Source organism: Rhinatrema bivittatum, chromosome 2 (genome assembly GCF_901001135.1).
Source record: "Rhinatrema bivittatum chromosome 2, aRhiBiv1.1, whole genome shotgun sequence".
Classification (NCBI taxonomy): Eukaryota; Metazoa; Chordata; class Amphibia; order Gymnophiona; family Rhinatrematidae; genus Rhinatrema; species Rhinatrema bivittatum.
This window is the reverse complement of record NC_042616.1, coordinates 329921267-329936645: the sequence shown is the minus strand read 5'-3', so window position 1 is coordinate 329936645 and position 15379 is coordinate 329921267. Positions and strand designations below refer to the sequence as shown.

The 15379-nt window shown below is 41.8% G+C and overlaps 1 protein-coding gene across 2 annotated transcripts in view; it reads left to right on the top strand.

Annotated features, from left to right (window-relative positions):
- Positions 1-15379, top strand: part of BBS9 (Bardet-Biedl syndrome 9) — a 1052120-nt gene that overhangs the window by 447933 nt on the left and 588808 nt on the right. For both annotated transcript variants that reach the window (XM_029589776.1, XM_029589777.1), the window contains one exon: positions 4982-5084. In XM_029589776.1, coding sequence (XP_029445636.1) covers positions 4982-5084 — 103 coding nt within the window. The remainder of the gene's footprint in view (positions 1-4981; positions 5085-15379) is intronic.

Here is a 15379-nt window from a genome sequence, read left to right as displayed (position 1 = left end):
AGAGAGCATCTTATACCACATCGCTGAAACTGAAGGTTATAGAACGTGCAAAGGAGGCTAATAATTGTGTAGCTGCAAGAGAATTTGACATTAGTGAAAAGCTCATCAGAGATTGGTGAAAAAAATGAAGAAAAGCTGCTAGAAATGTCAAAGTCAAAGAAAGCCTTATATTTCAAAATTGCGCCTTTTGGAGCAATAGAAAAGGATTTGAATGACTGGGTAATGGAATGCAGACAGAATGACTACATTGTGACTCGCTCAAGCATTAGGATTTGTGCCCTTTAAATGGCAAATGAAGAAAAATATTCATCGACAGAAGGGCTGAAAGAATTCACAGCATCGCTTGGTTAGTGTTCACGGTTCATGAACAGATATGGATTGTGCCTTCATCAGTGCACAAAGATTTCACATAAGTTGTGTAAAGAGCTTGATGAAAAGATCTGTTAGTTCCACAAATTTATTATTCAAAAGAGAATAAAGAATCATTTCGGTATGAATAACATTGGTAATATGGATGAAACGCCTATGACATTTGATATGCCTGGCAATCGCACTGTAGCTGGCGTTGGCGAGAATACCATAATTGTAAAAACAACTGGTCATGAAAATACCAATTTCATGGTGAACCTGTCATGCCTGGCAGATGGTACAAAACTGCGTCTGGTGGTAATATTCAAGAGGAAAACAAGGCTGAAGAACATAAAAATTCCAGCAGGCGTAACTGTTCGGGTTCATCCTAAAGACTGGATGGATGGAGCGGGAACAAAAATGGTGGCTGTGCGATATGTGGGTTAGATGACCAGGCATGGGGCTAAGAAAATGACCGTCACTATTGGTGTGGGATTTGTTCCTCGCACATATAACAGAGGATGTGAAGGATGATGCAAAGAAAATGGCAATCACGTTAGCAGTGATTCCAGGAGGTCGGACATCAATGCTCCAGCAGTTAGATGTCTGTTTCAACAAGCCTTTCAAGGACTAATTGCGAGAAATGTGGCATCAATGGATGTGTTCTGGTTAAGCAAAGTTAACGAAAGGAGGGAACCTTATGAAACCAGACATTGATTTGGAAGCAAAATGGGTAAAGGATGCCTGGGAGTCAGTTCTACCAGAAATGGTCAAGAAGTCATTTTTGAAATTCTGCATTAGCAATGCTATAGATGGATCAGAAGATGATGCCATCTATGAAATTAGACGAATCAGCATTGGATGATGATTCAACAGATGGAGAGAGTGAAACAACTTTTATGCTGATGTCATCACCAAAGTACAGTTCCGCAGTTTATTCAGACATTCTGACGATGAAGAATCGGACTTGGAAGGATTTGAATGAAAGAAAAGGATTCAAACATCAGGGACAGCCATTTGGGGGGGGGGGGAGGGAGGCAAGGATTCATACAGAAGGGACATTTTCTTAAGTTGTTAAATGTTTTTTATGAGGCACTTTTTTCTGCTTTTAAAAAATAAATAAAAGTAAATTTGAGTTATTGATTTGTTTCTTTGTATGGTTTCACCATTTCATAAGACCCCTAGGTTTTACCCTTGACTTATCCTTGAGTGACAGATAATTCTTGATATTGGGGCACAAAAAATACCCTTGATTTCTACATGCAATTGACTTATACATGAGTATATACGGTAAATCTTGTCATTTCAGTTATGCTGCTTTATAATTGTAAAATATGACTCTTTTAGCTTTGCAGTTTTTTCAACCCAGTATACAGCAATTGTATATAAAGTGCCAATAAACATTAGTTTTTCCATATAACTAAATACAATATATGCTTTTAACATGTTTGAATTGTGATATTGCAAAACTGTAATTTCCAAGTTATGTTCTGTATTTGTCAGACTGTAATTTGATAACTATGGGGCAATCTTCAAAACTGAGTTGGTAAGTGCAAAGTCTGTGAATTTTGCACTAATTCTCAAAGGGAATTCTCAGTGGAAAAAGTACCTGCAGAATTTGGACCTACCTTACTTTTTTCGGTGGGAACCTTTTCTGGCCGTAATAATGTGCATAGTTTTGAAAATTCAAAACTATATGCATCATTGCCTTTCCATTCCTTTCCTAATCCTGCCCTAGGAACACTGCCACAAATGTGAAGATAAAAGGCATGATGTGGGACATCTCAAATATTTTTACCTGTATTCCAGGGTGGGCAGTTTTCAAATGGCACTTTTTTCAGTTGATAAGTAGAGCTGGATTAGCCATTACATATGGGGAGTCCCAAACTGAGGGTTACAGCAGAATGTTTAGAGAATAAGCAACCCGGACTCCACTGTGGAGAGTAGACTACTGGGAGAACAGGCTACACAAAACTGCTTGTCCAAATTTACTGTCACTCTTTGAGAGACTCTCCAGACAGTAATGGGATGCAAAGGTGTGTACTGACTATGTTGCAGCTTTGCAGATATCTTCCAGTGGTACAGCTTGTAGATGAACCACTGATACAGCCATGGCTTTAACTTGATGAGCTTTGTCTTTGTCTGAGATTTGTAGGCCTTGTAGCCTATACCAATTCGCAATGTGCATTTGGCAACTGCTATACCCAGTCTGTTAGGATTGTAAGAGACAAATAGTTGCAAAGCCTGAAGATGAGGTTGAGTTCCTCTCTTTTACTATATATCGCCTTGATTTACTTATGAAAGAAAGGAAAATAAAGAAATGTAATTAACTAGTAAGCCAAGGCCTGTTTACATTCTAAGGCATTAATGGCTGAATTTTCAAATGCTGGCACATGCAAAAACTGGGAGATACACGTGTGGCCAGGCTGAATGCGTGCCAAGTGCATTTTACAAACAACCTGGCCACGCGCATATCTCCCGATACATGCGGAAGTGTCGGGCTGGTCAAAAGAGGCAGGCCGGGGGTGGAGTCTGGGTGGGGTGGGGCAGGGGCCAGCTGGGACAGTGGTCATTAGGCTCTGTCCCAGGGAAGCGTGTGCTGGTAGCTGGCCAGCACGTGGAACTTACTTCATCCGCCAAGATGAAGTAAGTTCTACAACAAAAAAAATTCTAATTGTTAAAAGGGAATTAGGGGTCGGGGAGGAAGAGTAGGTAGGGAGATAAGGAAGTTCCCTCCCAGGCATGGTTTTTAATAACCCCCCCCCCCCTTTGCGCATGCGAGTCGCCACCCGTGTGCACATACACAAGCTGATCTAAAATCGGGTGTGCATGTGCGCGCGGATATCGGATTTTATAACTTGTGCACGGCAACGTGCGCATGTTAATGCCGGCGCATCTTTAAAAATGCACCTTTCAGGGTCTTCTCACCTTCATGTATATCAGGTCTCGGGAAAAATATAGGTAGTATGATGGCTTGATTAATATGGAAAGCTGATACAACCTTTGGAAAAAACATTGGGTGGGTGTGAAGCATCACTCTATTGTGGAAGAATTGTGTATAAGAAGGATAATGAACTAAAGTCTGAAGTTTTCCGACTCTTCTGGCTAAGATTATTGTGACCAGGAATATTACTTTCATGTTAGAAACTTGAGTGAGGCTGTCTCCAACAGTTCATAGGATGGCTTCATCAGTTGTGCCAGGATCACATTCATATCCCACGGAATGGGAGGTTTTACAATTGGAGGATTAGTATGTCACAAGCCTTCTTGAATTTGGATACTAATGGATGAATGGAATAGGCTTAACCTTGGTTTGAACATGGTAAGCTGCTATGGCACTGAGATGTACTCTTACTGATGAGGTAGCAAGGCCTGAATCAGAAAACAAGAGCAAATAATTTAGTAACTCTTACAGATGTTGCAGAACGCCACAGCAAGAATTCTGACTAAGACCAATAAAAGAGACCATATCACACCCATCCTGCGGAACTTGCATTGGCTCCCAATCAAGTTCAGAATTATGTACAAAGTCCTCATGGTCCTACACAAAGCCATCCACAATACTGCTCCACTGGACCTTAATATCCCACTTCGTCCGCACTTACCCTCCAGACCGGTAAGATCTGCCTACAGAGACACCCTCGTTGCCCCCCCCCCCCCCCCCCCCCCCCCCGCAAAAAGCTCATTAAGGAAACGAGCTCTTTCCACAACTGGCCCGCAGCAATGGAATGCTCTCCCACCAGAACTTTGGCGTGAACAATGCCCGATTACCTTCAAAAAAAGACTCAAAACCTGGCTGTTTGAGCAAGCTTTCCCTTAATTCATCCGTTCCTTCCAGCTCCACTCTTCAGAAGATTAGTTCCATATTCAGGTACCCTATGTACAAGACACTTTCAGTTTCTCAGGTTCCCTAGACACAATACTCTTTTCAGGTTTTAGGTTCCCTAGGTACAGTCAATTTGTTCAGCTCTTTATCCTCCAGCTCTCCGGAAGAGCCCATCTTCTATTGCCTGGTTGATCCCAGTTAATGTATCCGTTGTTGTGATGTAATGCATTCTTACATGCCAGTTCACGTTCTAATGTAAACCGAAGTGATGTGTAATTTTTTACATGAATATCGGTATATAAAAATGCTAAATAAATAAATAATAAATAAATAACTCTTTTGGTTCACATACAAATGGATCCAAGTTGTTGTGTTAACACCATGTGGAGAACCTTTTTTCCATTTGAAACCGTAAGCTTTTCTAGTTGAAGTTTTTCTGGCATACACTAATATGTCCTCAGCTGCTTTGGTTAATGACAAGTTTCTTATAATTATTTTTCAACATCCAAGCTGTCAAATTGAGGAAGGGGGAAGTTCAGATGAAACAAATATCTCTCTACTTTAATAAGTATGGATCTGATTCAAGAGGTGTCAAAGGATGACTGGAGAGCTGTATTAGATATGTGAACCAGACTTGTCTGAACCACACTGAAGCTATGAGGATGAGGCAGGCCTCGTCTTTTAGCAATGTTCTGGCTATCAGTGGAATTGGTGGAAAAGCATGTATGACATCTGCCCTCCCCATTGTCCAAAATGAAAATAGTTTGTATTATTGTATATTAAGATATTATTATTTCCTTGTTTCAGATCACAGTGCGAAGCAGACTGATTGTGCAGAAAACCAAGCTATCTGTATGTGTACAATCTCCTTTAGCTGTTACTCAAGACCAATTCATCTTTGATTCAATAGGTAATTGTATCTTTTAAGGCACTTAGAGGTTATTCAGCCTTGCTGCATGTCCAGAAGGTGTGACTGTATATTGAAGACAAAAATGTTTTAATCAGTCCCCAGATGCATCAGGTTGTTTTTAAAAGATTACATGCATATTAAATAATGACTTTTCAACAATTTCCTCCCACTCTTTTGGACTTCAAGGCTACTCAGGGATTTTCCCTCTATTTTATATCCTCCCCTCACCACAAAACATGTCTAGTTTAATCAATGCCATTACAGTCCTTTGGCCAGGGCCATGCAACAGGGCTCCTACTGGAAGTTTGCAATCATGGGCTCTTAATCTAGTCACTAGGTATTACCCTTGAGCAATGACTGCTCTTTGAAAATTTACTCCATTTTCCCCACACTCCCTTACAAGGTATCAGCTTCATCAAAAGAAGAATACTGTACTGAGCATTCTTCCACAAATAGAAAGTCATTAACTGAACCTCCTCCAGGTACAACAAGTTGTATTTTCTCCCAGATTCCTTTTTTTGGAGTGATGGCAAGGGGTTACAATGTCATTAAACAATCAGTGCCAGCTAATGAACCCTTAAAACTTAAGCGTCCATTTGCGCGCGCGCAAATGGATGCTCTGATTTTATAACATATGAACATATATGCGTGCGTGTTATAAAATCGGCTATCCTTGCGTATATATGCACACGATTTTATATTGATGTGCGCATGTGTGCGCGAATACCATCTCGAGCGCTAAAGTGGGGGGACTTTTAGTAGGTACGCACGGCGATGCAGTTAGCCTCTTTCCCAGTTCACTCCCAGTTCACACCACTCTAAACCTCCTAGCTAACTTGCCTCCCTTTCACCCTATTACCCCGACCCTTAAAACCCCACTAACATTTTTTTTTTCTTATATGACTTATAAGCCATCCATAGTAGAAGTTAAGTTACACAATAGGGGACCCTGGTGCGCTTGTGCACGTAAATACTTAATGCTGTATTCATGCTACGGACCCGGCCAACTCATGTCCTGCCCAAGCCACCCCCATGACGCTCCCCTTTTGGTGAGAAATGCTTGTACCAGTAGATACGTGCGTACCTGCGCTGTTTTAAAATCTGCGTGGCGAGTGCCAGGCCAAGTCACATGTATATCTCCTGGCTTTAGCATGCCTAGTGCTTTCAAAATTCATCCGTAATTTTCAAATCTATCTGTGGTAGAGCATTTGCATGCATAAGTGGACACATGGAGATTAATGCTAGTATTTTATAAACTGTGTGGCAGAAGCTATATAGTTTATTTCTGCTTCGAAGGTATGCACGTATGTTTCAGTACGTTCAAATGTTTCCAATGCAAGAAAACAAATACTTTGTCAACCCATTTTATAAACATAATGGAATACATTTTATGTGCAAAATAATCGTGATATTGCATGAATAAACACCCAGAATTAAGTGCAGAGGCAGGCATATTTTAAAGTTTGTGCAAATACTTGGAATCACCAGTTTGTTGATACCTCCACCAGTTCTCCCAGTCCGTTTCCACATCACTTAGACCCTTTAGCACTTCACCCTGAATATCCACCACTTCACCCATACCTCCCAACCAAAAACTGTAGACAACAGACAAGTTTGATTTCACTTGCGTCAGTCAGCAGGAATATAAATTTACGAACAAGTGAGATAATGTATACTTATGTATCTCTTTCAAAATATCAACTTCTGCACGTTCGGCTTAACCCTGCCTTGGAATGCCCCCTAGATTGCTCCTTTTTCCCCCTCCCTGGTAAAATGTATATGCAAAAACAAAAATAACACTCAACATTTAAAAATAGCATGTTACATGTATTTCTCCCAGGAGAAGCAGGATGGTAGTCCTCGCATATGGGTGACATCATCAGATGAAGCCCTGTCATGGAATACTTTTGTCAAAGTTTCTAGAACTTTGACTGGCACACTGAGCATGCCCAGCATGCCACTAACCCTGTGGCCACATGGGGTCCCCCTTCAGTCACTTTTTTTCCACACAGTAAGTTGCCTCGCGGTTAGGAGCTCTGTGAGAAATTCTTACAACTTTCGTCACTTAAATATTTGAAGTTTACCTTCTTAAAATCACCCTCACCGGGGTCCCCCATCACACTCCGTTCCCTCCGATGCTCAGTAAGTATTTTTTCCCGTGATGTGCGGTCTGTTCCCGGCAGCATACATGTGACTTGGCCTGGGGTTTAGAAAATGCCCCGAGTGTCCGAGGACCATGTCCATTATGGACCCGCACAATGTTTGTTTTGTGCTTAGGTCCCTCGCACGACATTCATCGATGCCCTAGTTGCACACAAAGGACCTCCAAAGGCCGGCACGCTCTTCTGGACAAGATGGAACATTTGTTTGCTTCAAAACGTTCTGCTTCATCGACACCAGTTCAAGTGCCACCGACTGGAAAGGGTACATTGACCTCGGAGACGCCCCACCAGGAACATCGTGGAGCGAGTGACTGTCCATCACAGACACCATCGAAGGCATCGGCGTCATCGTCCTCTGTGCCGGTGAAGGACTGGACCGAGCACCGAGGGAAACATTGTCACTGGCAACGACGGGCATCCCTGCCCGGTGCCGGCAATGATACCGCAGTGGCATTGACTTCCACCGAGCCGCCTGCGAAGAGGGCCCGGGGAGAGGAGCCCTCATCCTCCTCTGGACCCGGGACCCCTAGGTGTTCCCCAGCGATACCGGTGCCGGGCACCGAGCCTCCACCGGCCCCTGGAACTGGCTCCCTCGATGTTTGCACCGCTCCTTGAGTGCCTAGACATGCTCATCGGTGCCTTGCCAACTCAACCTGTGCCATCAAACACACTGGCACAAGTCGTCCATCGAGACCTCCGCAGGTCCCGATTTCAATACCGGGTTCCTCGGAGGAGGAGGAATCAATTCCTGGCCAGATCCCTCCACGGGAACCACCGATGCCGGAACCCATGCCAGGTCCATCGGGGCTATCTGTGCACAAGCGCACCTCATATGTTCCGGTGCCTTCGATGCCAGCACCGATTCCTTCCTTCCTGCCCTCTCGGCTTTGGCATACTTCCTCCCTCAGGAAGCCCACTGGAAGAAGTGGAAAGTTCCTATAATCCATGGGAAGATGCATTGTCAAATGATTCCTCACAAGCTTCCTCGGAATTGCTCTCAGAGCCTTCACCCCCGGAAGAAAGGCGATCTCCTCCGGAAGACCTCCGCTTTGCCAGTTTTGTCAAGGAGATGTCTGAGGCTATCCCATTTCCACTGATTATGGAGGAAGACGCTCACCACAAGATGTTGGAGGTCTTACAAATCGTAGATGCTCCAAAACAGATAATGGCAATACTAGTGCACTATTTTCTTGTTGACCTCTGGCACCGCCTGTGGGATCATCCGGGTACTGTACCTCCAGTCAACAAAAAGACAGATGCTACATACCTGGTCCAACAAGCCCCAGGTTTTCAAAAAAGTCAGCTGCCCCACCATTCTGTAGTGGTGGATTCAGTTCAGAAAAAAGCTAAACGATCGCGTCCACACTCCTCTTTTCCTCCTAGTAAGGAATAGAAGGGATTAGATTCATTGGGATGCAGAGTTTTTCAAGGGTCCATGTTGATAGCGTGAATAGCAGTGTATCAATTATACATGACCGAATACAATAGAAATCTCTGGAAACATTTCCAGGAATTTGCGGAGACATTACCACAGAAACAACAAGAGACCTTGTCCTCCATCCTACAAAAAGGATTGGAAGCAGGCAAACATGAGGTCAGAGCTGCCTACGATTCTTTTGAAACAGCATCCAGAGTCTCGGCAGCGGGCATCAGTGCTAAGTGCTGGGCCTGGCTCAAGGCCTCAGACATATGCCTGGCGGTGCAGAACAAACTTGCAGATCTACCCTGTACAGGAGACAACCTGTTCGGGGACAAGATCCAGGATGCAGTAGCCCAGTTAAAAGACCATCATGAGACCCTGCGTCAGTTGTCGACTGTCTCCCCAGATGTTCCATCTGTAGCTCGCAGGGGCACATGAAGGGACATCAGGAAACAATTCTATAGGCCACGCAGATATTACCCTCCTCCGTCCCGGGCACAACCAGCTTGGGCCCCTCAGAGGGGATATGCACGCCAAGCAAGGACACCTAGACCACAGCCAGCTCCACAAGCTGGTCCTGCGGCTGGATTTTGACTCCTTTCCATAGAGCAGCAGCCACCCTCCCTTTATACCACAACCAAATTCCCTAGTGGGAGGCCACCTTTGCCACTTTGCAACCAGTTGGCACCCAATTACCATGGACTAGTGGGTATTGTCCATCATAACCCACGGTTACCGCCTAAATTTTTCAAAAATACCCCCAGACTTCCCACCCATTCCATCCTGGAGTTGGGACGATCACACAAGACTACTCGAGTTAGAGCTCTCGACCCTTCTGTCGGCCAGAGCCGTAGAACAGGTTCCACCAACTCAGCAGGGGAGAGGGTTCTACTCCAGATATGTCCTAATCCCTAATCCCGGCGGTCTCCAGCCTGTTCTGGATCTCCATGCCTTAAATACATTTCTTCACAAGGAACAGTTCAGAATGGTGTCCCTCGGCACCATGCTTCCTCAGCTACAACAAGGGGATTGGCTCTGCTCTCTGGACCTTCAAGATGCATACGCCCATATTGCAATCTTCCCTCCTCATCGCAAGTATCTCAATTTGTGGTGTGTGGAAAGTTCCCTCTGAGGGAACGGGGAAAGCCATCGGGGCTCCCCTAGGGCTTGGCGCGCGCAAGGTGCACAAGTGTGCACCCCCTTGCACGCGCCAACCCTGGATTTTATAACATGCGCGTGGCTGTGCGCGCATGTTATAAAATCAGGCGTAGTTTTGTGCACGCCGGATTGCGCGCACAAATCTACGCCCGCGCGTAGGTACAAATATCTGGCCCTCGAGCTTTGTTTCTCCTCAAGTTTTAACTAACTTTTTAAAAGTCGTCTTCAAACAGCTTTGTGCCTTTAAAAGGTAACTTGCAAAGCCGGGTCTTAGACCCAGAATCTGCCGCTCATTGCCTCAGCCACAGATGTCGTCTTGCCCCCCACTGAAAAGACTGAGGCTTTAGAAGAAAGTCTGATCAGAAACACATAGGTCATTCACTAAGTAAGCTGATGCCGATTCTGGAAAATGCTGAATCTATCTAAATATGTTTCTTGAAACGTAGCTGAGACAAATTGTGCTGTGTGTTGTGGAGCTAACAGTTAAGAAAATATGCTTTAGGACCTGCTCAATCTTTTTATCCTGCATGTTCTTAAAGAAAACGCCATTCCCAACTAGAATGGTTGTCTCTTTATTTACAGCTGAAACTAAGGCATTCACTCTTTGTACCTGGAAAAGGCATTCATGAACATGAAGAGGGAGAGGATAAAGTTTTCCAAAATTATTTATACGTTTCAAGCCTGTTTCTGGAGATTCCCACTCAAAGACCATCATTTTTTCAATTTCCGAATGTAAAGGAAAAGAAATTGATGGCTGCCGCGTGCTTTTTAATATAGGGTCCCAAATAGGAATCTCTTCATCCCTTGACTCTGAAAACCTTATACGTAGATCTTAAAAGCCTTGCGCACACAAAAACAGCTAAATACACGTGTAAGTGGGCTGCGTGGGAGCTACACAAATTTTAAATAACCAGGAAGGACGTGCATAAGAAAAAGTAGGCAGAAAAGGGGCAGGGCATGGGTATTCCAGAGGCACTGACACGTGTCAGCACTGACACATGTAGCTCCAAATTTTCCTCAGCCAGCGCACGTATGTTACGTGCACCACTTTGCTACAACTCCTCGATAGGCGCAGGAGGTTCGGTGAGAGAGAGAGAAAGAAGTTGATTTGTACAATGCAACTAGCAGACACTGCAGTGTACAAATCAACTCCTCGTTAGAATTTTCATTACTGATAAGGTAAAAAATTCTTTAATGATGTCAATTTTACAATGGATACCGCTGAATGTGTTTGTAACACCACCCCCTCAACCCTAACCTACCTCCTGAAAACTCACCCCAAATCAAAGTGCCCCCTTACAATGGTCTATATATAGAGTATCAGATTGAGCTTTATAAAAAGGCGCTCTCTCTCACTCAGTGGTGCATGTAAGATATGTGTGTGAAGAGTATTTTATTAACTATGTGTGGGTTGTAAAATAGCATGTATTTTTGTGTACGGCGAGATAAGTGCATTTATGGGCAAACCTGCTGCCCTTTTAAAATCTACCTATTTTATTTATTTATTATTTAAGTATTTTCTATACTGTTGTTTAGTAGCTTCCGTCACAACGGTTTACAATAGGCACATAAAAATAAGGATGCTGAAACGTTACTTTGCACAAGTGTCATATCGGTCCGGTACATAGTTTTTTTTAAATAAAATAATTAGAGGATCAGTGACCTATGTAATTAAAAAAAAGGGATTTCTTCCTTATGGAATAGCCTTTGAGCTGAATCCTCTTCTCTATCTGAGTAGATCTCTCTCTCTTCTAGTGAGTCTTCTCTTCTGTTAAGGTCCTCCTGGAAGCCTGCCTTCGAGGAGCAAAACAAAACCTCTAGGAGAAGAGAGATTTTTTGCTGCTTTGAATTTACTTCCAAGTGTAATAAAGGAGATTCAGGTTGCCTGTTCTTCTATTTTTTTTTTTTAGGGGGGGGGGGGGAATGTAAGCTGTATTTCATCTACACAGTTATCCTGGTGTGTATCAGAGTTCCATGTGCAGTCGTGTTTGTTTATATTGTACTTGCTTCAATAAAATAATTTCAAATAAATAAAGTACTCTCACTTTGAATGATGACTAACTTTGGAACACATTGAAAGCTTGATTAAGGAAGCTTAAGAACTATGCTGACTAGGGACTTGTTTTTGAGCAGTCTTCATCATCTGTTCTTTGGCTACTAGGACCTGGGACATCACTATAACAATCGTTATCTTCCTCAAAGTATGATATCACTTTAAATTCCATGGGAAGCCTTTCAAGATGGCTACCGCATCTGTATCAATGGCTGGGAACAAGCCTTCAAATGAGGATGACTTAGTTTTTTTTGATAACCTTGCATGGTATGCAAGTCCTTTACTTTTTACTTTGATTTAGGTGCCTCCTTAGTCATTTTCTTTCTGCTCTTTTTGACATGATCATAGTGAATTAAATCAGATCTACTGCCATTAGCTATGCTGCGATTGCTGCCAGATTTGCAGGAATGGTTAGACTCTGACATTGATTTCTTTTAAAAGGGTGGCGCCTAAACTTTCTTGCTTGACTACCATTCCTTTACAGATGCACTGTAGTCATTTCTGTCTTTAAAATTGCCTACCTTAGACTCTCTGAGTGCTCTGTGACATACCACTTTATTATTTTTTTTGAACCTGCTGACTGAAAAGGAAGGCTTTATGGCAAACTACTCTTTTCCTCTGGCGGCTGGTGGTAATAGATTCAGAGGCAAGATTTCCATACAGATATATATAGTAAGTTTGAAAAAGTCTTTTTTTGTTTTTTTTGGTTCAGTTCAACCATGGCCTCTGCTATGAGGGGAGGGATCCTCTTTGCTAGAGAATGACCCAGGAGAACATAAGAACATAAGAAATTGCCAGGAGACTGTCTTTAAGAAGAAATCTTGAGAATTAATAATCAAATAGTTGATTAACTTCTGAAATATTTCTGCTGCAGCATCAGATGCTCTTCACACCAGCTGGAGACAATGAAAACTGAATTAACAAGATTCTGTTGATACTATATGTAACAATAGTGATGTCATTAAAAGCTGTATATGGGACAAAGCCCAAGTGTTCTGGACCTGTGTAGCATAAATAAAGGAAAAAATACTATCAGGTAAGTTTAATATTTTCTTGCACTTGTTGGCTTCTTCCAACCAAGTAAGAGGTAAATCTGTCAATCACATAACTCCCATGCCAGCTATTCATAAATGGCCAAGTAGCATTCCATGATTAATCATGTCAAAAGCTGATGATAAATCAACTACCATTGCTCCCATTCCATGGCCCTTATCCCTCTCCAGATATCAATCATCCAACAATGGCAGTAATAAATTCTGTGTGCTATGATAAGCACAAAAACGAAATTGAAAATAATCTAGCCAGTGTGAGTCATCCAAAAATTCCAAGTTGTTATGCTACTACCCTCTCAATTTATCCCAAAAGGAGACTTGACAGAATTTTGTAATCTAGCTGAAGACCTGAGCTCTTATTTATAGGTCAAATAAAGGACTTTTTCAAAGATCCAAGAAAAACATCTGAGGACAAGGAACTGTCAATTGTACTTTATGTACCAATTGTTCTGCTGCTACCTTAATGAGTGAGGAGGGACAAAGATCTAATGCACAAATAATATCTTTTAACTTCTTTAACATTTATAACAAATTCTCCTTACTAATTAAGTGAAATTCATCCCATGTAGTAGCAGGAATTGTAGAACTGTCTACTTAAAGTTGATGCCACTCATTTTCCAATCCTTTACCATCTCCTTTAGTTGGCATAATTTCTAAAACCTGCTCTCCAGACTTTGACTCTTAGACTCAGACACCACTCTTCCCCTTCTGCTTATATCATGATTCATTTTTTCAAATTCTGAACAATTAAATTTTATGTGTGAAAATTGTCATTTATCACATAATAAAGAAACAGTATTAACCAATGTGTTCTCAAAAGGGACTGTCAATTGTCTTACCAATGAAAATAGCTTTTTAAGTTTACTAGCCACTGAACCAGCTACTTTGCCAAAAGACTATCATTTAGCTTCTTGAATTGCATTTTTGTATTTATTCATATGACTCTTCCAAATCTCTTTTACTGCATCTATACAAGACTTATCTATATAAGCCCTCTCCAACTGTCTTTCTTCACGTTTGAATGAACATAAAGGCTCAGTAAACCAAGAAGCAGGTTTCTTTCTGTTTACCTCAAGAATTTTCATAGGCTCAAACCTATCTAATACCTGTCCTAACTCTAAATTCCAAAAACAAACTAAACTCTCCACTTGTGGAGATTTAACGAAACAAGGAAAAATGTCCATTTGTACCAGTTTCCAGCCTTCCAAAAATTCCTTAGTAGTAAGTACCCTTAATGATCTTACCAATTTCCTTGTTGGACCCCCATCCTATTATAGGAATTGTAATAGTTTTTTAAATGACCAGACCATGGCATTATCTTAACTGCCAAATCTAAAATTTGGGTAACAGGGAAACTAAACTGCTGAACAAAAACTGTCTAGAGTATGACCTGCTGAGTGTGTTAGGACCCCTATCAACTGTTTAAAACCCATAGTGCCATAGCTTCCACAAAAAGGCTCTCATTAATCAACTTCTGCTCTGTCTGCAAATTAAAATCACCCACGACTATCAAATGTGGGATATTAACTGCAACTTTAGCAGTCAAATTCAATAATTCTTCAGTCACTTATTTGATATAGATGGGGCGCAATATACCAGTTGAACACCTGCAGCAATTAAATGATTAAATGTGGACAACAGGGGTTTTACACTCTCAAGTGAATGAAGAGTTTTTGTAGGAATTCCAACCAATTTATCATAATCAAAACTACACCATCCCTTCTCTTTTAATAACATTAATAAAAGAATAACCAACTGGACACAGTCGATTAAGCAAAACAATGTCTTTGTCATGAAGCTACAATGCTGTAATTGCTAAAAGTCTGATTGTCAATCTTAAGTTTTCATCGATCAAAAGCTCTCAGATCTTTCTGATACGTCTGCACTGTTTGGGAACAATCAATTGTCATCAGTATACACTTCCTTCCTTTATCCCCTCTATCTATCCCTCTGTGTAAATCCTTCATAATTCTACCTATTAACCTTACTTCAATATGATAGCATATCAGGATAGAAACCAAACGGTGAAGGCAAAACAGGTATGCATCCTCCCACTTATATTTCCTCCCCATCCCCCACACTTTCTGCCTTTTACCACTGGTACCCCCATACCTTCTTCTGAATTTTCCTTCACTGCACGACTAAGTCTAGAACAGCATTTAACTAATTAATAATACATTCAGACGTACTTATTACTAAATCTCAACCATAAATATAAAGTTTAATTACAGTAGGCTTCAATATCTTCTATTGAATGCATATCCCATTATCTTCAGGAAACAAAAGTAAACAAAAACTGGCAGAATCTACCAAAATTTAAAATGTAAATGGGTTGGCAAAAAAAGTATTACAAACAAAAGAAGTGAAATTGTGGTGGCCACACATGTGTAGCAAGTTATTGTAACCAAGAAAAAAGGGAAAACCAAAAAGACTATTTTGAAAAGTGAAGG